The 22,977-nt window shown below is 49.0% G+C and overlaps 1 protein-coding gene across 1 annotated transcript in view; it reads left to right on the top strand.

Moving 5' to 3' along the window:
* Nucleotides 1-22,977, top strand: part of CACNA1G (calcium voltage-gated channel subunit alpha1 G) — a 147,001-nt gene that overhangs the window by 60,915 nt on the left and 63,109 nt on the right. Inside the window, exons 8-14 of the mRNA XM_056505572.1 lie at nucleotides 32-842; nucleotides 938-982; nucleotides 2,322-2,686; nucleotides 17,389-17,540; nucleotides 18,060-18,245; nucleotides 19,294-19,408; nucleotides 20,090-20,245. Of these exons, the coding sequence (XP_056361547.1) occupies nucleotides 32-842; nucleotides 938-982; nucleotides 2,322-2,686; nucleotides 17,389-17,540; nucleotides 18,060-18,245; nucleotides 19,294-19,408; nucleotides 20,090-20,245 (1,830 nt within the window). The remainder of the gene's footprint in view (nucleotides 1-31; nucleotides 843-937; nucleotides 983-2,321; nucleotides 2,687-17,388; nucleotides 17,541-18,059; nucleotides 18,246-19,293; nucleotides 19,409-20,089; nucleotides 20,246-22,977) is intronic.

Below are 22,977 nucleotides of genomic sequence, written 5' to 3'. Positions count from 1 at the left end.
ATGGAGTGTGATGTGGCTGATGTCCCCTTAGGTGGGCTCCTTCTTCATGATCAACCTGTGCCTGGTGGTGATAGCGACGCAGTTCTCCGAGACCAAGCAGCGCGAGAGCCAGCTGATGAAGGAGCAGCGCGTGCGCTACCTGTCCAACGCCAGCACCCTGGCCAGCTTCTCGGAGCCGGGCAGCTGCTACGACGAGCTGCTCAAGTACCTGGTGTACATCGCCCGGAAGGGCAGCAAGCAGCTGGTGAAGGCCTACAGGGCCGCAGGCGTGAGGATGGGCCTCCTCAGCAGCCCCGGCAGCAAGGCGGGGGCCGAGCGGCACGCCAGGAAGCGCCGGGGCAGGAAGAGATCCTCCGTGCACCACCTCATCCACCACCACCACCACCACCACCACCACTACCACCTGGGCAACGGCCACCTGCGCGCGCCGCGCGCCAGCCCCGAGATCAGCGACGTGGAGACCGGCTCGCTGCACAACGGCACCGGCCGCCTCATGCTGCCCCCCTCGGCCCCCAACTCCCTGGGGGCGCCCAGCGCTTCCCCCAGCAACACCGAGTCCGTGCACAGCATCTACCACGCCGACTGCCACTTCGAGCCCGTGCGCTGCCGGGCGTCCCTCGCGCAGCCCAGCCTCGGCCTGCCCAGCCCCGAGGGGATCCCCAAGAGCATGGTGGGCAGCAAGGTGTACCCCACAGTGCACTCCAGCACCTCCCACGAGGTGCTGAAGGAGAAGAACCTGGGGGAGGCGGCCGTGGGTGCTGGGAGCAGCACCTTGACGAGCCTCAACATCCCGCCCGGGCCCTACAGCACCATGCACAAGCTGCTGGAGACACAGAGCACAGGTGAGCTGGGCTTGGATCTACATCTAGGGCTGCTTTCCAGAAATATAATTTTTGTCCTAATTTTTTTTTTTTTTTCTCTCTCTGAATTTTTGCAGGGTTCTTTTCAGTCCACGTTACAGAGAAAGGCGATGGCTTTCCAGGTGAGATGAACAGGAATCTTCTGACCTACCTAATGCCTCTTATAGCCAAATTTAGGAGAGAGGTTTCAACCTCCCAGACTTCTTACCTGCAATAATCCAAGGGATATGAGGGTTTTCAGTGAATCCATTTTCTTTGCAATTCCCATCTTGTAGAATAGACAAGTACAAGAGAGCTGGAGTGGGACTTTGACAAGGACATGTAGTGACAGGAAGGAGGGAATGGCTTTAAATTTTGCAGAGAGTGGGTTTAGATTAAATGTTAAGACAAAATTCCATTATTTCCGTCTATTCCTAAACCATTTACAGGGGAACACTTCCCAAGTCCTGTACTCCCAAAATCAGCTAGAGCTTGCAGATGGACACCTTCCAGATCTGAGTCCTATCACACCCCTGAGCACTGTGTAGCTCTGCTCCCATGGGACACAAGGCTCAGGGAGATTGAGTGTCTGCTTTGTGAGAGTGAACAAAGGCAGTCACAGATGGAAAGTATTGAAAATCTGTGATTTGCTCAGGAATCCTGTAAGAGTCAGACACTGAATGCATATTTCTTGAATCAGAGGTTTCATATCTTCACTGCAAGATGCTCTTTCCCCCTCCATATCCTGAAAATTGGGAGCTCAGGCCAGTCTAGTCCAAACACTCTCAGCCTCCAAGAAGTGTTTCTGGCCAAGCTTTCCTGGGCAGTCAGTGCCTTTTCCACCTTTTCCAATGCAATGGCATTGACCATTCCAGCCAGGAGCTGTGCAGGGAAGAGACCAAATCCTGCCCCCAGCCCAGCACTGCCCAGAACCTAAACACACAGAGCTGGGCTCTCAGTTGGTTTAGAGCAGGGTTTGCATCTCACTGCTGGGTGCTGCCGTGCAGGAGTCAGGCACATGCATTGCCAGCTGATGGGAATTTTGGGGAATATCTCACTGGTATTTCACACAGGAGACACTTGGCAGCTGCCACTAAGGCCAGCATGTGGAGAGGGCAGCTTTTGGAGCATTAGGAGAGGGAACTGGAAAGAAGGCTGCTAACAGTCCTCCTGATAATTACAGCCAGGATCCTGCCAGGACTGGGAAACTGATTGCTTCCTCCTTCCTGTGATGGCTAGAGATGTAATGAGATGTGCCCAGCTCATGGCTGGGCTGGCATTGGGGGCAGCAAAGAGAACTGCAGAAACAGAGAGAAGGCACTTGGGGAGCCCAGGCTTAACCCAGCAGAAGCCCTTTTCCCATTAGGAAATGCCTGGCATGCCAGGAGCAAAGGCTTGGAGCTAACAGGGAGCGGGTGTTGTTCCTGCAGCATCCTGTCCCAGCTCACGAGCTGCCCTTTCCCTGCTCTGCTGGCATTTCAGGTCCCTGCCAAAGCTCCTGCAAGATCTCCAGCCCCTGCACCAAGCTGGAAGGGGGCTCCTGCAGCCCCGAGAGCTGCCCCTACTGCCTGGCAGCGCTGGCCGGCGAGGCCGAGCTGTCGGACAACGAGACGGCCGACTCCGACAGCGAGGGCGTCTACGAGTTCACACAGGATGCCCACTACAGCGACCAGAGGGACCCCCAGAGGGGCAGGGCCAGGGCCAGGAGAGCCCACCTGGTGCTGGCCTTCTGGCAGGTGGTGTGCGAGACCTTCCGCAAGATCGTGGACAGCAAGTATTTCGGCCGTGGGATCATGGTGGCCATTCTCATCAACACGCTCAGCATGGGAATCGAGTACCACGAGCAGGTGAGTGCTGTCCTGGCAGCTCCTGCTGCAGAGGGGTTCTGGGGGGGTTTATGAGTCCCAATCCAGCTGCTGGTGGGATGGTTTGGGGTGAGAGGGATTGGGATGCTCTGGAAGGGTCCCAGAGTGGAATAAGGCAGGTTTTTCCTCTGAGCCTGCTTCCAGGTTGCAGCAATCCCCTTGACTGGTAGCTGACTGTGAGTATCCTAGCCCTGCCAGGGATGGTCAGCACCATGCTGAGACCACTGTCCCCTGGGGTCTGTGGTGAGGGGACCAAGGAGAGGAAGCAGCCCTTTGCCACCAGCTCAGTGTAAGCCTGGCAGTGCTTGGGATGCTGCTGGCAGCTGTGGGCTCTGGGGTCAGTGCAGCTGCAGGCAGGGAACTCTATTGAATTTGCACTCCTTGGAGAGAAGGTAACAAATGGCTTTGCCTCCTCGGTGAATGAACGCTCCAGCAGCAGCATTATGAGTCCAAAATAGACTCATCACTGGCTATTCCTCTGCTCAATTATCTGAGTCCTTGCAGGCAAGAGACTGCCTCTGCTCCAGCCTCTCACCGCTTGTCACCTAGCAGAGCTTTCCCTATATATAGTCATTAAGAAAAGGAGTTGCCACGTTCTTCTTTAAACATCTCCATGAGGATGAGAAGAGCTCTGCCTTGAGAGGCTTTGCATGCTGTGGCCTCACATGGGTTTTGTGGTTGCTGCTGGCATGGTGCCCTTGATCCTGCCTGAAGCACAGCGTGTCTTGGGGCTGCAGGTGCATGCTTCCTCTGGGGTGATGAGTTTATTGGTGGGGATGCAGGCATGTTGCAAACCTTGTTATAGACCACTCCTATGCTTGAGGGCTCCCGGCATGTTCCTTCTCCTGGGATGTCAGAGCTCTGTGCTCCCAGGAAGACACAGCCACCCTGTGCCAGTTTTGGCTGGGAGCTCGTTGCATCTCAAGTCGTGGCTCTGATTTTCTCCCTTCCTTGCATGTTTCATGTTTGCTGAGTTGCTGATGGTTGCACGCAGAGGTGTTTCTCCCCCAGCTGCCCGTGGTGGCTGTGGATCAGCTCCCAGTTCCCCTGTCCTCTTGTGGCATTAATGCCTCAGTGACTGAGTGCCAGGGGGACGTGGCTGTGCTCAATGTGTCCCTTCCAGCCAGCACCTTCCCCCTGATGCCCTGATGCAGTCTGGCTGGCTAGGTATTGTTTTCAGCACACATTAAACAGTGGTGCACTCCAAAGTCCTGCTGGTTTCACCTTCATTTGCTGCCCTTGGTGGGAGCTCTGCAGGGAAGCTTGACTGATTCTACCTTTATTTAATAATCTCGGGAAGATCATCTCCAAAGAAGCTGGGAGGAGGTGGCTCACAGAAACCAATAAACACTTTTATTCCTCCCTTGGCTGAAGGGTGAAAGCAGATCCAAGGTGTCTTTGCTATAATTGCCCATGGGATGGATTGTCAAAGCTTGTTGCCCTTTACCAGGAGCATCTTTGGAGATGCTGGTGTGAGGTCCCACCTGGGGGGACCGCACTGGGGATGGGGGCTGAGCAAGCTCCCATCATCAAACACCCTAAGTACAGCACTACTCCTTTATTCTTTGCCTTGGGAAAAGTGGGGCAGGAGGTTTCTGGTGTCTGCCCTGGCCAGTGGTGAGTCCCAGCAAACATCTGGATGTCGAGAGGCAGATTTTTGTTTGGTTTTTGGGTAACAGGGGTGAAGGGAGCTGATAGGCGTGGGGGGACTCCAGACTCTGTGGGTGGTTGCTTTCTTTAATGGCATTTTGAAGCTACTACTGTTCCAGATTCCTTTCTCCCAGGCATTTGGAGGGAATAGCAGAGCTTGTTTTTATTAGTTCATCTGCTGGAAGTGGCGGCAGAGAACAGAGAGGTGTTTCTTTGTAACCTCGTAAGGCTTAGAGTTGGCAATTTCATAATCTGACAGTTATGAGAGCGGGAATTAGAGGGGCAAAATGCTGGACCAGGCCTTCCTGCAGAGATTATGAACACTGAAACGTGATTATTTTCTTTTAGAAGAGCCTTTCCTAAAAGTGTGAGTGATCAACCATGTCAAATTTATCTTTACTGACTGATGTTTGCAAAGACATGAGGGTGCTTGAAGAGTACTTGACTCCATGATTTTCTATATTAAGCTCTCTGCTTATTTAGACAGTATTTACCTCTTGGGTTTTCCACATGCTGCCCTGGGCACAGTGGGCTATATTAGGGTAACTATTTTAAGGGCCTGTTTTAAGGTGTCATGTCAAAGCCTTGTGTTGTTCAGTGGCCCCTTGGCAGAGGGGCTGCTCCTCTCTGAAGGAAGGACAGGCTGGAGGTTACTCAAGAAAGAAGAGGTTTCTGCCCACCCATCTGCCCCCAGCAATGCTGGGTGGGATTCAGTAGCTCTGGGACCACCAGAGCATCCTGGGCTTCAAGACAGGAGCTGGTGAGCTGAGATCCTCATAAGAGCTAGGGAGAAAAGTTTGCTCCTGGGAAGGTTTGACATCTCACCTTGGGACAGGCAGCCTGGAGGGACCTGAAACTTTCAGTGCCTTGTTTAGCAGATGCAGCAACCAGAGCAGGCCAGGGTGGATATTTGAGATGACAGTGGTCACTCTGAAGGCACACACAAATAAGTGGCCCCCACCTCTTGCTGTTTATTTGCATTCACCCATCAGCCAACCTGGCCAGACTGAGCACCCATGGCTGCTGGATGAAGCTCCTCTTCCACCCAAAGCTCTTTTCCACAGTAAATTGTCAACACACATTTTACCATCTCATGGCTGGGGCTCCAAGGCCTGGGTTTCCTCTGACACGAGCTGACTTTCTCACTCAACACCAGGTTGTTTCCACGTGCTTCCTGCACATGCCTGAGCTGCAGGTACAGCTGACTGGGTGTAATTCAGTGTTTCCTGCCCAGCCCAGCCATCCTGCTGCTGTCCTGGCCCTGGGTGCAGCGGGAGGGAGGCAGCACAGTGTGAGGTGCTCACAGCACTCGCCACGTCGCGGCTGCTGGGCAGCGCTGTGAAATTTTCCATCAGGGAAATGACAACCAGATTGCCACGGATTATTAATGTGGCTGCTAAATAGCTTGTTTTTCTACAGAGAGGAAGCAAAATGCAGGTAGAAACTATTAGCTTTGGGTGGAGGAATATAAATGTGATTTAAAGGTAGACTCGAGGGGATTTTAAATACACTGTTGAACCAATTGACTGATTCGCCTTAGGGAAGCTGAGCCTCTGCAGCACTGCGGGTTCAAACAGCTGCAGCTTTGCCAAAGATTGTTCTGCCACAGAGCAGGAGTAAAATGTGCTGCTAAACCAGAGGGTTTCTGTGATGCTTTCCCCCCAGCCCTGGCTGTAAGCCAGGCTCTGTTCCATAATGTGCTGCTTTTATTTTCCTTTTCTTCCTCCAAGTCCTTTCTTGGAGTGAAAAGCAAAGGCTTTAGTATGAGGCGTGATGTTGGACTCCTCAGCAGGGGAAAGAATTCAGCAAGGGCTTCCTTGAGGAAGGGCTTTGGGGTTTTGTTTTTGTTTCTAAAATCTGGTTCATATGGTGCTTCCTGGCGGTTCTGAGTTTCCTTGTGTGAACTCGCATTGTATGAACTATACCCTACATATTCATTTGTTTAAATAGCACTCGAGTTTCAGCCGCCGTCTCTGCGGTGTTTGCCATTGTTAACATAACAAGAAAGAGACTGGAGAGTCCTTCACTGGCCTCCCCAAAGCTGCAGCGGGTTCTAATCCCTGCCTGGCTCTTGTGTGGACTTGGATCTAGATTGATCCAAAATTCTGGTGTCTCTGAAAAAAGGAAGAAAGAATTGGTTCAGACCTGTGGGGAGCCTTTTGTTAATTTTTGTCAGCAAACTGAAGAGGTGATAAGGGTGAATGACTGTGACAGCACCCAAGGAGAACAGCTTATCATCCATGGGAGACAGTTCTGCAAGGAAGGGAGATGAGGAGATGCCTGACATCCCCCAGCAGAGTTAGAGGGATCCACAAAGCCACAGTGCCCCAAGCCAAGGTGGGCAAACTCCTGCAGGAGACGGGAGCAGCCCAAGCCCGTGGCTGTATCTCAAGCTGAATTCCTGGTACGTCCTGCTGCAGGGGAGAGAGCAGGGTACAGATGATGCAGGGTTGTCACAGAAAACATTACAATCTAATAGCTACTGCAGCACAGAAATACCAACCATCTGTACCAAGGAGTCGAAGGAAACCTTGCTGGCAAAATGCATTAAAGTGTCTCTTTATGTAAATAGTCAAGGCTCAAGAACAAGAGGGTTGCCTTAATCAGCATCACAGAATGTGAAATTTTTAGGTATCCAGGATGATGGAGAGGGGAGGTGAAGGGTTAGAAAACCTGCCAGCATGGAGCAACCATTAGGCTGCAGGTTCAAGCATTAATAATAGTCACCCAAATGGTATTTATGTACTTCTGCTTCTGCCTGAATTCAGTGTGCAGGGAAGAAGGTAACTGGAAATTATTAGCTGTCATGACACCCACTGATTGATTGCTTCATGTGGGAGGAAAATTGGATTGTTCCATGGAAAAATGTGTAAGGGAACTGGACAGTGGGGATGTGGCAGGTTGGTGCCCCAGGTCTCAGGGTGTTTGTGTGTCCAGAGTTCTGGGCAGACTGGAGAGTAGCAGGTCTGGATCCCTGTATGAGCACTGCCTCAAGAGATAAGGGCATCTTGGGGGTGAGAAATACTTGCTCCCAGGACCTGGTGATCAAGAACATCCCAATCCCCCCCAGTTTCAGGCTCAGCTGAACGTTTTGCTGCTGGTGGATGGCAGCTGCAGATTTGTCAGGTGTGTGGTGGCTGCTCCTTTGACCATCCATATGTTCTAAAATGAGATTTTGCCCAGTATTTGTTTTCCTCCTAAGGAGGGTGTGGGAGATCTCTGGGAGATCTGCACAGGGCAGCTGTGGACAGCACTGTGTCCCTTCCAGCCTCTGTGGCTCCATGCCAGCTCAGTCCAGGGCACATATTTTGGCTTCTTTGATGCACATGGATTTGTGTCAGGTCTCCAGGTCAGGAAAGAGGGAATCCTTTTGTTTTGTAAAATATTTTTGGTATCTCTTGCATCTCTTCTGAGTTGTTTTCTGTGATTGCAGGGACTCAAGACCTGTCCCCTGTCCAGGCAGCAGCTGGTGCTGCACCAGGAGCTCTCTGCATCACACACTGGTGCAAACTGGTGCTGTACCCCTTAACCCTGTACCTGTCTCACTCCAACTGAATGGCACAGACCAGCTTTGTGCTGAAATGTCTCATTTGATGCTTCCCCATGTGGGTCTGATTCATGAGGCTTTGTTTTAGAAGGGCACTGACAGAGGTGTGTGCATCCCTGGATCAATGACACTGCCTTTCCTTGGAAAACCTCCATCTGCCCTGGGCTCTTCCCAGGAGCTCTCCAGTCCTCGTGTTCATGCACTGCCTTCTCTTCCTGGAGGTATCTCCACTTGCACTGGGGTGCACATCCCATGGCAGTATTTAACTCCATTACACATCTCTGCAGCCCTGTGCCAGCTGCTCTTAGCCAAGCAATCAAAGCCTTGGCAGCTCAGTGAGGCTTTTCCCTCCCTCAGCTCTGCTGGCTTTGCCCAGTGTAGGGCTTGGAGCTACTGTCAGCCTAATTCCTCAGCACTCCAGCTGCAAGGGGCACTCCCACAGCAGGAAAAGGAGGTGCCCTATGGGTTTGCATGTGCTGTGTTCAATTAGCTCCTGCTTAGGCAGAAATTGCTCTTATTAATGGCTTGTTGTTGGAGGCTGGAGGAGTCAGTGCTAGTGGAAGTCATCGGGGCTGTTAATCATTGGAATCACTTCAAAACCAGCTCTCTGTTTGTTATTTGGGGTAATTCTTTTTTAGACTTTGGGGGTTCTTCTGCTTCTCGGGGATTTGAAGAGTTTGAAGGGTCTTGTAGGAACTCATATGTTTTATTTGACTCACTTGTGAAGCTCTTCCAGAGGTAAAAAATGCCATGATCCTCTTAGAAAAATGGGCTGTGCCTACAAAGCAGACTTTATCCTGGTTCTAGAGACTGAATTATTTGAAAATTAAATGAGGTTCCATGCAACTGGAAAGGTTTTGCTTTTGGTTTTTTTTTATCAGATAAGTCAGTTCTCTGCATGCTTTAGGGATGAGCCTGTATAGATTCCTTGACACCTGCTAAAATTTTTTTCAGTTCCCTGGTTGGGGAACCATAAGTGTCAGTCCTTTCCTGTTAATTTAGTTCAGAGGCTGGAAATTCTCGAGCTGCCTTAGATCCTATCATTACAGCTGTTGTTTCAGCTGCCATCCATACCCTTGTATTATCTCTGCTCAGGCAGCATTGAGAAGAGACTCCAGCTTGGTGAAATGGGAAAATTATGTGTGCTTTCAAAACCTGCTTCATCCCTGTGTGGATGAAAAATCACTGCTCTCTGCAGATAGCCAGGCATTTCTGTTCCTTCTTTGATTATTGTGGTTGTTCCCCTTGGGAGGGAGCCAGGAAATTCAGCTAGAACATCTGGAGCACCCTCAGCGTGCACCACAAACGCTTTCATCTGTAAGCACTTCTGGTTGTTGGTGTTTTCCCAGGGATCAGTCCATGTTTTTCCCCAGTTCTCCTGGTAGAGGTTTGTCCCAATGCTGTTGGCACCCATGACTGTGCCCTGCTGCCACTCCTGTACTCATTCCTGCAGCAGGAGTGGGGACAGCAGTCGAGTTGCTTTTCCCTCATCTCTGCTGGATTTCAGCTCTTTGTTATAATTGCTTTTTTGCTGATGTTAGGAAACAAGCCATGGATGTCTGTCAGCATTAGAGATAGTGTTACCAGCATCAGAAACCCAGGTTCAGCAGAACTGTGCAGGAGCCCTACAGTGACAGCGTTTTTCTCTCCCTCTTTTTATTTCCTCTCTCCCCCTGCCCCTTCTCAAGTACTAATGGGGAGATAAGTTTCCAACTTGGTTTAGATTAACCAGAAATAGAGGGCTTTAAATCTCAAGTACTTACAAGGTGTGACCAAGTGGAAATGCTGCTTTTGTTCAGCTTAAGCTCCTTCGAAACCTGGGCAGAGGGATGAGCTGGTTCATGTTTTTCTTGCATTTTCTGGGATAATATTCATCCAGAAATCTCAAGCAGAGAGATAAGGAGATCAGACAAGAATATCTGCTGTGCCTCCAGAGAGTGATAAAGAGAAGCCAGCTGCAGGACTTGGTGGAGGAGGATATGGTCTGCAGGACCTGTTTGTGGGTCTGGGCAGGTCCCTTCAGGGTGGGTCAGTTAAATTCTCCATCAAATTTGGGGCTCATCCCCTCATTTGTACCCCATTCTCAAGGTAGACAAGGGGTAGCTGGGGACTCAGCACCATATGGGCAATTGGGGCCAGGAAATTCAGGTTTTTGCCATGGATCCTCAACAAAGATGTGCTGGAGAGGAAGGTCCTGACCAGAAGGTTCCATGTCCACAGGACTCAGCTCCTTCTCCCTGCTGATGTGGGGTGGGAAGGGACACTTGTTGGTAGGAATGGGGAAGGATGGGTGAAAGACAAGGAGATTAGCAGAGGTGGTGGAGGGGGAATCCCTCCTGTGCAGACAGCTCGGATTTTTCTGAAATGAAAGCTGCTTTCCTCCCTTTCTTACAGCATTACTTGCTGTGGCATGAAATATCCAGCCCGTAAGAAAATCCTTCTTTCCCATGCAGTGAAGGGATGTAACTGGACTTGTTCACTTGTCTGTCAAAGTCATTTCCTTATAATAAATGCCTATAAATCCTGAACATCCCAGCAGTCCTTCTCCTGCCCACTGAGCAGTGAGCACACCACCCTTTTCCATGTCCCCAGCCCCAGGAGGAGCAGAGCAATACCTACTGCAATCCTGCTACTTTCTGAATTGTTTTCTTTAGCCAGTTTGGCAAAGGACAAGCAGAGGGAGCCTATCAGACCCTGATTAAGCATGGCTCAGGTTTGCTCTGCTGGACACAGGACAATAGTTAAAGCCTGATACCTTTTAAGGAGCCCCAAAGACAATGAATGTCACTTCTGAAAATATGAGTGGATTGAGTTTCTATTTATAAAGTTGCAGGCAGCTCTGGAGCCAACAGGAGCTGTATTTACAGAAGGGAACCAAAGTGGTGTTTTGGATGGTCGTGGCTCGGTGGGTGCACTGAGACAGGGGGATTAAGGTGGATGTGATGGAAGCAGAGCATGGAGAAGGCTTGTGGGTTGAGTGAGGACACAGCCATGAGCTGTCAGTCATGGGAAACTGAGCGTGGGAGAGGGCAGAGAAAGGGCACCTCATTTTGTTAATTAGGAGCTGCTTCTGTTTGTCAGAATTTCTTGCATTTTGCCCCGGGACTTGTGGTCTGGTTCCTGTTTCAGGGTGGACCTGGTGTGTGTCTGCACCCACGTGGAGGGTGGAGAGGATCTTAGCAGAGCAGTGTTAAGTTGAAAATCCTATCTTTGTGTGACCCATTTGATTTTCTTTCTTATGTATATATATTAGAAATCTGCAAGTGATGAGTCAGTAAAACGTTGTTGGTGTTTCCTGTGAAAGAGCTGAGGTAGCTATTTTCTTTCTGTGTTATTTTTCCTAGTTGCCATGGTAATGATTTCAGAAAGGTCTTATTCTTGCAGCAGTTTGAATGGGTTAGAGGTTTTCACAGTCTTCTGGATCTGCTGGCAGCAGCAGAGTGATATCCCAAAGACATCCCTTGGGATCAGGAGGGATCTGATCCTGGCTGCTCATCCCATCCCTCCCTCTGTGCTGGGGTGAGACAAAGTGGGGTTTTCTGCTTTATTGTTGATAAGATAGAGAGCAAAGACCCCAGGGTGCTTCTGTTCTTTTGTGCTGGCATCCCAGGAGCAGGGGAAAAGCAGGGAAAGGACCAGGCTTGGCTGCAGCCTGGGCATTGTGTGGGCAGGGGGTGTGGGGTGGATGGATCCGTGCCAGCCATACCCACTGCACTGGGCACAGGTCTGATGATGATGGTGAAGAGCCTGTGCCCCAGTGGGTCACAGCTGGAGGAAGACAGGAGTTGGAAGCTCTGGGCACTTGGTTGCACTTCATCCAGCAGCAAGGCTTGTTTCTCAGAAATTGGGAAACACAGCCCCAGGGCTTGCATGGCCCCAGCTCTGTCCTCAGTGCCCACAGCTTCACCTGTTCAGCACACACCTTGGAGCCCCATGGGCAGGGAAAGTGGCATGTGCCCACAGAGGAATGAAACATGTCCCTTCTGCTATCAGAAATCTCACTTGTGAGCTTCTACTTAGCTTTAAAAATAGGGGGAAAAAAGAGAAAGAAATGCATTACAGCCCATTTCTGAGTGCTGAAAAAGGGCAAGGTGCTGGTGCAGCTTTGAGATACCTCTTGGGGCTCTCTGGGGACATCTCCCCTTTCTTCCTGCCCTCTTGTTGCCAGACAGCCCTGCCTGAGCCCTCCAGGCAGGTGCAGAGAGCTTGCCCTCCTGGCTGCCACACTTGCCCCCTGGCAGGCAGGTCAGGTCTGGTGGGGGCTCACATCCTGCTGCTGCCCCAGTGCCACTCAGTGTTTTCTGCCCTGTCTGCTCTGGTTCTCTGTGCTGCCACAGCTTGTCAATGTGCTGTTTGGTGCATCAACAAATCGACACTACACAAACAGAAGGCTAACAGGGAATGATTTATCCAGGACAACACATCTGTGTGTCCAGCAAGGCAACGTGTCCTATAAACAAAATTCAGTATTTACTGAGGGCTTGCTGGCAGAGCTGGTGTTTTGTACCACAGTTGAATTACACTTGGATCTCACTCTTTCTGGGTGTTGCTCGTTTAATCATAGGATGCTTTCCTTTTAATTAGGCACTGCTGCTACTGATGAGAGAATTAGCAGACTCTTCTTTTAATGGAGAAGCTGAGGCTGTGGCAGCTGTGCTGTAATGGGGGTGGTGGGCAGAGGCTTTGTGCACAGAAACCCCAGCTCTGCACCTCAGTTTCTGCTTCCTGAAAAATGTCCTTTTTAGGGTGGTCCTGGAGGTTTGTTTTTTTCCCCAAGAATATATCATTTAGTCAAAGAAAGGATGTTACTTCCCCCAGCTGCTGTGTTGAGGCCCTCAGAGAGAAAATCTGAGTGATTTTGCTCTTTCCCTCCCAGCCCAGTGAGCATCCATGAAGCTGGTTGTGTGCCAGCAGTCAGTGGCTCTCTCAGGTACCTCATGTCTAGAGCTGGTCGATAATGTTTTGATTAGATGGCTATTGTCAGAAAATGGCAGTTTATCACATTTGAAGCTGTTTGTGAGAGAGGAGCAGTTTCAGTGAACTGGCCTCAAAACCCCTCTCAACTTTATTGGAATATGCTGTTTGAGGTGTTGGAAATCTCCATTTGGACAGTTGGGGAACAAAAAGTTCCATGTTCTTCTTCAAGCTGGCTTTTATTTATGGTTTTCAATTTTGGTTGATTTACAGTACAAAGCAAAGAGATAAAGGAATGGGGACTGAAACAGAGGGAAGGACCTCCAAGATTTTGTGCACTGTGTTTTAGTTTCCCAAGTCTGAAATACTGAATTCTTGTTTGGAATGGGATAATTTCAATTCCCATGGGAGATAAAATCACATTCCTGCTGTACTGTAACGATGTCTCAGGAAAGAGGTCTCAGACATATTTGTGATTTCTCTAGAGTAGAAGCATCTTATAAAAAAATCTTATTATCTATGTACATCTGTGGCTGAATGAAAATCCCATAGCTGGCATTCTTAGAAGGGTCTGAATCCCCACTGCCTGGCTGAGATTCCCTGGGGCAGGATCATGATCACAGCCCCCCTCTCTTGGTACCAATAAACCCCAGTGGTGCCCAGGGCAGGGGTGCCCCATGGACCAGCTGCAGTCTGTGTCCCTTGAAAGGGATGCTGAGCTGCTTCAGGGGACTCAGGAGCTGCCCTGGGGACCCCTGAGTGGGACTGAGGGTCTTGGGGGGTGTCCTGCTTCACAGATGGCTGTGAAATCCCCCAAGTAATCTGCATTGCCCCAACTCAACTGTTTAGGGATGTGTAGTTTCCCAGAGAAAAATAACTCAGCTGATTTCAGGTCAGAGTGGGGTGTGCTTCCAGCAGATACTCAGCTTGCCCACTCCAGCAGAGCTCTAGGCTGTTCTGGATCTCTTCTCTCTTCTCTTCTCTTCTCTTCTCTTCTCTTCTCTTCTCTTCTCTTCTCTTCTCTTCTCTTCTCTTCTCTTCTCTTCTCTTCTCTTCTCTTCTCTTCTCTTCTCTTCTCTTCTCTTCTCTTCTCTTCTCTTCTCTTCTCTTCTCTTCTCTTCTCTTCTCTTCTCTTCTCTTCTCTTCTCTTCTCTTCTCTTCTCTTCTCTTCTCTTCTCTTCTCTTCTCTTCTCTTCTCTTCTCTTCTCTTCTCTTCTCTTCTCTTCTCTTCTCTTCTCTTCTCTTCTCTTCTCTTCTCTTCTCTTCCCTTCCCTTCCCTTCCCTTCCCTTCCCTTCCCTTCCCTTCCCCCCCCTTCCCTTCCCCCCCCTTCCCTTCCCCCCCCCTTCCCTTCCCCCCTCTCCCCTTTTTCTGGATGGATAAAATGGAAGTTTCCCCTTTCAATCCAGTTTGGTCAATCATCTTTTGGATATTTGGATTTTTGGATATTGATTCTCACCTCTGGTTCAGGAGTTCCCACTTTTCATTTTTAATATGTCTGCCCAGTGTCTCAGATACTAAATTTTTTTTCCTGCAAGAGAAGAGGAAAAGAGTGTGTGGAGGAGGAGTGTGGGGGGCAGGCAAATTTTTGGGGTGAAGCAATGGGAGGCAGGTGGATTTGTTGCTGCAGTGTCAGCATGGGCTGACCCATAGCACTCAGAAGCAGTGCCAGGGCTATTGGGGTGTTGGATATCTCCTGAGCTGAGTGGTCTGGGAGGGAAATTCCATGGGACAGAGGTGTCACAGCCCCTCCAGTGTGTGCTGAGGATCCTGGGAAGGTTGCAGTGTAAGTGCTGCTGCCCTTCTGCCTCCCCACATCACCCAGCTGTGCCCTGCCAGCCCCTCCCATCCAGATTTGCATGTTCCAACAACATCTCTGACCAGAAAGTGCCCATGAAGCCCAAAGTTTCATTAATCCATGCTATTAACATGTCATCCCTTCCAGGGCTGTTGGGTTTTCCATGTCAGCCACCACGAGGAAAGGATGGAAAGGATGTTGTGGGAGATGCTGGGCAAGGATTTAACTGAGTTGTGCCTGTGGGGCCAGTCAGATTTCACTGTGCCACTGCAGAGGGGGAACAGAGGGTGGAAATCAGCCTTCAGGGTCCAGGTTAGAGGTGCTGATGGATGAGAAGGAAAGCTTCCAGGAACACATCTCCTTTCCAGCCATATCACTGCAGTACTCATAACAGCACAGCCTGCCTCAGCACTGGGGCACTCATGAATGAGTTGGCATTTTTTTGTGAGTAATGTAGAATTGTAGCTATTTCAAATTGTCCTGAGGTGCAGCTTGACATATAAGTTCTTGGCCAATTTATTACCATGTGTCTGAGTGTTCCCATAGGTATCACAGCATTAAACCACGGATAAATTTAATATTGGGAGCTGTAGCATTTGTGTTTTAGCTGTAGATCAGTGGGCAGATGATTTGGGCTGTGTGCATGGTGTGTTTGGCAAGCTCTAGCCAAGGGATCTGTTCTTCAGCGAGGATGTTTGAGGTATAAGTTGTGTTCAACACCCTCTTTTTGTTACTTTTTTATTACATTTTCTTTTAAATGCTGCTGTTTCATCCTTTGCTATCCTGTGTCATCACAAGCTCCTGCCAATATCTGTGCAATTCCTCAGGGATTCACTACCATGCTGAGATAACATCACAACAATTTGGGTCCCCATCTACCCTCAAGCTGGGTTGGAAGAACTTGAGCTGCAAAGCTGTGCCTGGGTAGTTTAACCCTTGGAAACAAAGATTTGAATGCCTGCATGGATTTATCTGGGTTTTTTTGCCAGCATGTATCTATGAATCCCATGGTCACTGTAGTTTTTTGAGGCTCTGAAGCACAGCTGACCCTGGCCCTGAGCTCTCTGCTCTCGTGGTTGCTGTGATTTCGGGGTTGGGTCACCTCAAGTGACCCTGCAATCTGTGCTGTGGTGTGGCAGCTCCTGCTCTGTCACAGGAAGGTTTTGTTCACTCCTGAATGTGTTTCATGTAAGTGGAAGGTGCAGTTAACTGTGTGTGTTGCACATTTTCCTCTGCTCGTAGTGTGGCTGCTGTGAGCGTGCACATCTGGCCACAACCACCACAGTTATGGTGCAGGCATCTACAGCCACAAGGGTGGTTAAAAAGGGGATTCAGACCAGCCAGTGCCAGCCTGCCCCAGGGGAGCCCAGCAGCTCCCTGTGAGGTGTTTGGGGAGCTGTGCCAGCCCACCTCAGCACTGCTGCTGGGACCCCACTGCCATCTGCCAGGGGATGGCAGCTCCTGGCTGTGATGGAGCCTTCCATCTGTGATGGAGCAGAAACACACATCTGTGTGCTGGGGTTAAATGGGGACGAGGGATCTGATGTGTGGAGCCAGGATCAGCCAGTCTCTGCCACTGGCTGATCCCTCACAGACTGCACTGCCACTGTGGGGCTGGGAAGCAGCAGAAGAATACAGCAACATGACTCCTCTTCCCAGCAGCAAGGAGGAGAGATTTATTGAAAAGCCATGGCATTTATATAAGGGAAATCATGAAAAACAAAGTAGAAAAGACTCATTGGTCAAAGAAGGCAACACCTCTTTGAAAATATGCTCTTTGCAAAATATCACTCACACTGCTCTGTAGTCAACACCAGGTGTCTGTCTGTGTTTTCTTTCTACCTTCCCTTGTTTTGTCTCTGAGAAAGATTCCCAGCCTGGGAAAGATCCAGGCTAGAGCTGAGAAAAATCAACAACCTGGGAAAAAACCAGATTGGTTCCCCACAAGCCTTCAGCAGTGTCCACACTGCTCCAGTGGGTTTCCTCTTCTGACACACGTGTTCCAGTAATGCTCACCCACCTGTTGGGAAAGCAAAGCACTGGGCATCTGCAGGCATTGCTGGGAGCCCTCTGTGAAATATGCTAAAAAAACCACAAAAGATATTAATTTAGGTCTATGACTTTCAGGAGTCTGGGTAGTTTTTTCAGAGTTTTTTTCTTAACCTTTTCTTAATTTTGGGGGTTTTTTTTCATACCTGTGTTTTCAGATTGCCTCTCTGGAATGCCAGGATCAGGCCCTTCCTCAGTTGCAGATTTGGGGCTACCTGATAATGAGATTTTTTTTTTGAGTAATGAGATTTTTTTTGAGCCATTCTGGTTATATCACCTCAGATCTCTGCTTTTGAAAAATCTTAGCTCAAATCTTTTGATGAGCTACTAAATAAAAAGACAGGCCCTAAAGGGATATTTATGTGAGAAAATGGCCTGACTTTCCCTTCTGCATAAGGACAATCAGTGTGGGGGATGTCAAAGCATTAAGCCTCAGTAAATGCCACTTCTGCCTAAACCTCCTGAGGTGGTACTAAAGCTCTGATTAACGAGAAGTCCATGTCCAGATTTACCTGCTGAATTTACAATGGACTTCTAAACCTTAAACACTCTAATAGTATTTTCCTTCCATCTCCTGGGCTTTAGTGAGCTATTGCCATTTTCTCACCACATCATTAGCATCAGTATTCTCACACTTGCAGTACTGGGGCTTGTTGTGTTTCCACGTGTGATTTTTGGATATGGAGCTGGCTGCTTGTTTTCTCAATTTCCTCCTCTTCTTTCCCCAGCCAGAGGAACTTACCAATGCCCTGGAGATCAGCAACATCGTCTTCACAAGCCTCTTTGCCCTGGAGATGCTGTTGAAACTCCTTGTTTATGGTCCTTTTGGCTACATTAAGAATCCATACAACATCTTTGATGGGATCATTGTGGTGATTAGGTACAAACCTTGAGCTTTCTTTATGTGTGTTTCTCCTCATTTGGCTGTTTAATTAAACAGAAAGTAATGGAGAGTTGGCATAAACACCTTCCTGTGACACTTTACACTTCTCCCTGTAATGAATGCACTTAGGCTTGATTGCTAATACATATCTTGGGATTATTTTATGGTCATTTCAGAGAGAGGCCCCAGCAGAAAGCTATCAGTCCCAATGTCCTGGGACAGTCTGGCTCCAAATGGCACAACCAGTGCCCCGTTAAGTACCTCTGCTTTTTTGGCACTTGCAAAGGCTATAACTGCCCCTGCAGCTGCAGTCACTGATTTCCAAGCACACTTTTGACACTCAAGTGTGGCTCTGCTCTCTGCAAGCCTGGACAGAGTCCAGACCACCGCGGGCACTGGCAGCGCACGTCTGCCCGCTTCCCATCCCTCTGAATCTGCCCTTCCCTCCCTGCCTGTCCTGCAGGGCTTTGCAGTCAGTCTGTGCTGTGGCCCTGCAGTGCCCTGTCTGTTTTGCAGCGTGTGGGAGATCGTGGGCCAGCAGGGCGGGGGGCTGTCGGTGCTGCGCACCTTCCGCCTGATGCGCGTGCTGAAGCTGGTGCGCTTCATGCCCGCCCTGCAACGCCAGCTCGTCGTCCTCATGAAGACCATGGACAACGTGGCCACCTTCTGCATGCTGCTGATGCTCTTCATCTTCATCTTCAGGTGAGGGTTTCCCGAGTTTTTTAGATGGGATCCCCGTGGTGGGATGAGGAGGTGGCAGAGTCCATACAGAACGTGGCTGTGGTTTGCTGCCCTGAATTAGCCAGATGAGATGTTTGACTTCACAAGGAAAAGCTTTCAGGCTGGATGATTCCTTGACATCACCTCAAGACAGAAATCCCATTACTTACCAGCTATCAGAAACCCTGGTGCTGAAAGTACCAGAAGAGGATGATGTTCCCAAAGAAATGTCAGACATGGTGGAGCTTGTGCTTTTTCATGGCCTCATCTTCAGACAAGCAGAAATGTTAGAAACAGGGTTGGCGTAGCCCTGTATTTTTAGATTTTGGTCTAGATTTTGAGAAGAGCCTTTCTCCTTCTACAGCCAACTGTGGTGTTTGAGCAATGCAGGCACTGGGAAGGCTGAAGAGAGACAGTCTCTTCCCGGGGATAATGTCCCTTCTTCCAGTGATACTCCAAAACTGCCATTTGCAGCTGTGGTGCTCAGTAGAGCTGTAAATAATTTGATTATTCAGGTTACTAGCAGAGAGCAGGGAAAAGAAGATTATTCTTTTAGTATCTATCCATAATGAAAGGTATTCTGTTCTTCTGTCAAAATTGAAAAAGCTGTTCCGAATCCCCTGATATGTCTTATTCAGGCATTTCACAGAAACCCTTTTTGTTTTCCTAATTCAGTTCAAGCATATTTTGCTGAAAATGTGTCATTGCAAAACAGAAAGTCAAAACATTTTGTTTAGAAAATGTTGAAAGACAATGTTTTGACTTAGAAAAAATGAAGCAGAAGAAAAACAAGGAGCAGACATACTTTTTGGTTGAAACTCCTTGACAGATTTGACCTAAATTCACAACTGATTTGCGTGATCTCAAGGCATGTTTTGTTTTTCAACTAACAAAGGATCCATCTTTTTTTAAAAAAAAAACCCATAAAAAGGAATTGCCCAGGTGAAATGAGGAGAGAGTCACCCTGCTGTTTGATTACTGATTTGTGTGGTGGTCCTGTTGTTGAGCCCCTGCCTCCTGCCATTTGCAGCATCCTGGGCATGCACCTCTTTGGCTGTAAGTTTGCTTCAGAACGGGATGGGGACACTCTGCCCGACAGGAAGAACTTTGACTCCTTGCTCTGGGCCATCGTCACTGTTTTCCAGGTACAAAATGGAAAAATGCCACAACTGATGGGTGTTTTGGGACTGCAAAGGACTGGGGTTGTTTTCTAACCCATCTGACAGAGCCTAGTGAAGCTCCATGCCATGGAAAGCCAAAACCACAAGTGCAGGTTTATGGGGGCTTTCAGACTGTTTTCCAGACTAATTCAGAACCCTGGTGAGGAGGGGCTGCCAAGGCAGGTGGCTCTTGTGTTTGCAGAGTATGGACTGGGGGGTGAAAGGAAATGTAGAGGGAAGGGATGGAAATGAGGAGAACAGGACCATTTGCAGTGGTATTTTGACAAATAATGGAATCTGGTTTATAGCCAACATGTGCAGTTTTTGCTCTAGCAGCTCTGGGCCCTGTAACCCTGGGGGCTGTGGAGGACTTTAAGTCATCCTGGATGGCCAAAGGAAAGGTCTGAGCAGTGTTGTGTTACCCTCCCTTATGGCTGTCCCTGGACATGGGGGAGAGGGCATTTTGCACAAGGTCCTTGCTGGTGGTTGGCAATCACAGTCCCTCTGCTCCTCTCTCTTCCCTGGCTCAGAAGGGATTTATCCTCTTGTGGTTCCAGCTGCAGTGGATACCCTAAAAGCAGGATGCTTGTCTGGCCTATCCAGAGCATGGATACCCAGCATGCTATCCTCCAGTATCTCCACAGTCCTGATACCCTTCCTCTGCAGATTCTGACCCAGGAAGACTGGAACAAGGTCCTTTACAATGGCATGGCCTCCACCTCCTCCTGGGCTGCTCTCTACTTCATCGCTCTCATGACGTTTGGGAACTACGTTCTCTTCAACCTGCTGGTGGCCATCCTGGTGGAGGGTTTCCAGACAGAGGTAATGTCCTCATGCTCCTGCCTTTGCTTTCTTCTCAAGTTCTAGGGCCTCCAGATCCTGGAGTCTGGTTTCTGAGCTGGACAGCAATACCTGGACAAAAGTGGTATGGGAAAAAGTGGGGTAAAATATTAGGTCGTCTTCTGTTGTTTTTTTACTTCTTTTGTTTCCGTAGCCATGGTGCAATTTAATACAGCAAACCCTCTAAATGAAGGGCTTAAATGAAAAGCATTGTTAGCATTAATGCAGGAGTGGGAATTGAGGGGTGAGTCAGGCACTGTGGATGGGATTGCTGCTATGACAGTCTCTTTGAAACAGTTTTCACCGTGTTTGTCATCCAGATTCAAAGCCCCTCCTGAAAACTTACACAGGCTGGTAAGAGATTAGTGACACGATTATCTTTTTTTTCATGATATGCATTCATGGAGCTCTTCCAGTTCCCAGCCCTGCAATGCTCTGCATATTTTAAAGTCCATGATTTCTGGTCTCTGCCATCTGCTTCCTCACAGTGGGAGCTTCCATGAGACACCCTGCATTGCTGGAGGCTCTGAGGGGGCACGTAGGCTTGAGATCAACCCTTGTTTCCATCCTACTGCCAATCCAGCTGTCCAGCTCGGAGTGGGTGTGCATGTCACCCAGTACCCCTCAGAGTGGGGGACTTGTGATGCCCACCTGCTCCTTGCAAAAGTTTTCTGACTGCTCAAGAACACCCATAAGGGAAGGGGACCCTTGCACCCTGCCTGGGGGGTTGGCTGGAGAGGTAAATATAACCTAAAACTCCTCACTGGGGTCTGTTTGTATGGGCTATGCTTCTACACAGTATCTCTGATTTTTTAAAGCATTCTGGGGTGATTAAATATTATTTAAAATTTGTTGTATGTGTATTATAATATCCTGCCACCCTGTGAACAGAACTGTTTTTATTATCATTACTATTTTTGAAGTTTGGTGTTAAATTAATGGAGTCATACCAGGACATAGCGAGAAGAAATATTTTTGTTTTATCATCTCTTTCTCCATGTTGGTGCTTTTCTTGTTTAATTGTTATTGTTGTAGCTGTTTCTGTCTGTAAATGCCCCCCACCATTCAGCCAAAGGGACAATCACTGCTGGGTCCTCTCAAAGAGCAAAATGTTCCTTTGCCCAGTTCTCTCAAATAGCAAAAATGTTCCCATGCTTGAGTGATAAGAGGTACAAAGCTCCTTGTCTGGTCCTGGTGACAACTTTGAAACCCAACCTTTGTTCAATCTGGCAAATTGATCTTTGAAGGTCACCAGCACAGATCACCTGGTGCACCCACTATGCAGAGGAAAGGACACAACCTTTAATTGCAGCAGCCCCTTTGCCAGCCCCTGGTCTTTAAGGGAGGCTGACTGCTCTGCTCCTTGGCTCAGCCAGGTTTGCCATGCTGGAGCATGCTCCTGCTCCACCACTGCCTCTTCTGAGCAGAAAATCATCCCTTGCCTTGTGGCCAGCTGTGCCACGGTGCAATTCCCTGTAAAGCCATGTCCTGGCATAATGTGTTGAGGTTTTATTCCAGTAATGATGTCCTTGAGGGTATGGCTCCCCTGGAGTCAGGGAAGTGCCTGCAGCACTCCTCAGATTTGCTCTTGGCTGTTTTCTGCAGCAGAGCTGCCCCATCAATGCCCCCACGTCTCCTCTGCAGGGCAGCTTCAGGATCTCTGTGTAAGCTGAAATGTGCTTTAAGTGCTGTGCAAATCAGGGAGGAACCTCAGGTTTGGGGCAGCACTGGGACAGCCTGAAGCTAGTGATGCTCATGCCTGTCTTGAGGTGAGCACAGGGACCAGGAACCAGCGCAGCCCCCAAAGACCAAACCTGGGTTGTCACTGACATGTCAGGCTCAGCCATGACAATTTTAACAAACTCACACCATATTTCTCTAATTTGTGACTCTGATTACACTGCTGTTTTATATCTCAGGCTTTGATGATAGCTTTTTCATAATCTTTCTTCCACATCCTCATTGTTCTGAGTTCTCTACATTCTCCCAGTAAGGTGCAGTGGCACCAAGAGATCCCTTGGCTCAGCCCAGGTTTCCTGCAGCAGACCAGGAGCAAATGTCTCTGGAGGTCAGGCCCCAGGTCTGGCCTTGCTGGTTTATGTTTATTCAGCTTTGCTGGTGTGTAGCTTTGCAAACAGATCACGTTCTGGTTTTTGCAAGCCAGCACAGAGAGGATCCTCTCCTAAGCAGAATTAATAGAGAGATCATCTCTCGCTGTAAACAAACCCTGGCGTCCACTGCCCGTGTCTGCACTTGACTCTTCTGAGTTGAGTTTGCTGGGTTTTTTTTTTTTTCCATTCTCCTTCAGATTTCTGGGCTGAAACACAATCCTGGGGCTGCTGCCTTTATCTCCCTGGTCCTTGAGTGCCTTTCCTCAATCCACAAGCACCTCGTTAATTTTAGTGTATGGCTTTGCAGCCCCAGTTGCCAGGCAGCAGATGACTACAGGCAGCTGAAAAAACTAAAAGTGCCTCTTCCAAACTTTAAATACAGAGCAATGTGTTTTGCAGGATTGAGGTGGAGGATTTTTCCCCATGTTTTATTTGATTTGGTAACCAGCTTCTCTCGTGCAAAAGGCACTGGCAGGACTTTTTACCATATGGTTATTTTTGACTGCACATTACCTGGTTGAATTGGACCCTGGTGTTGGTGTGGAGAAGGTGAGCAGGGGACTCTGATTGAGCTGCAAACTGGAAATTGCCAGGAAACCACTC

Source organism: Oenanthe melanoleuca, chromosome 18, assembly GCF_029582105.1.
Source record: "Oenanthe melanoleuca isolate GR-GAL-2019-014 chromosome 18, OMel1.0, whole genome shotgun sequence".
Lineage (NCBI taxonomy): Eukaryota > Metazoa > Chordata > Aves > Passeriformes > Muscicapidae > Oenanthe > Oenanthe melanoleuca.
Note: the sequence above shows the minus strand (reverse complement) of the source record. Positions and strands in the feature narration are given on the sequence as shown.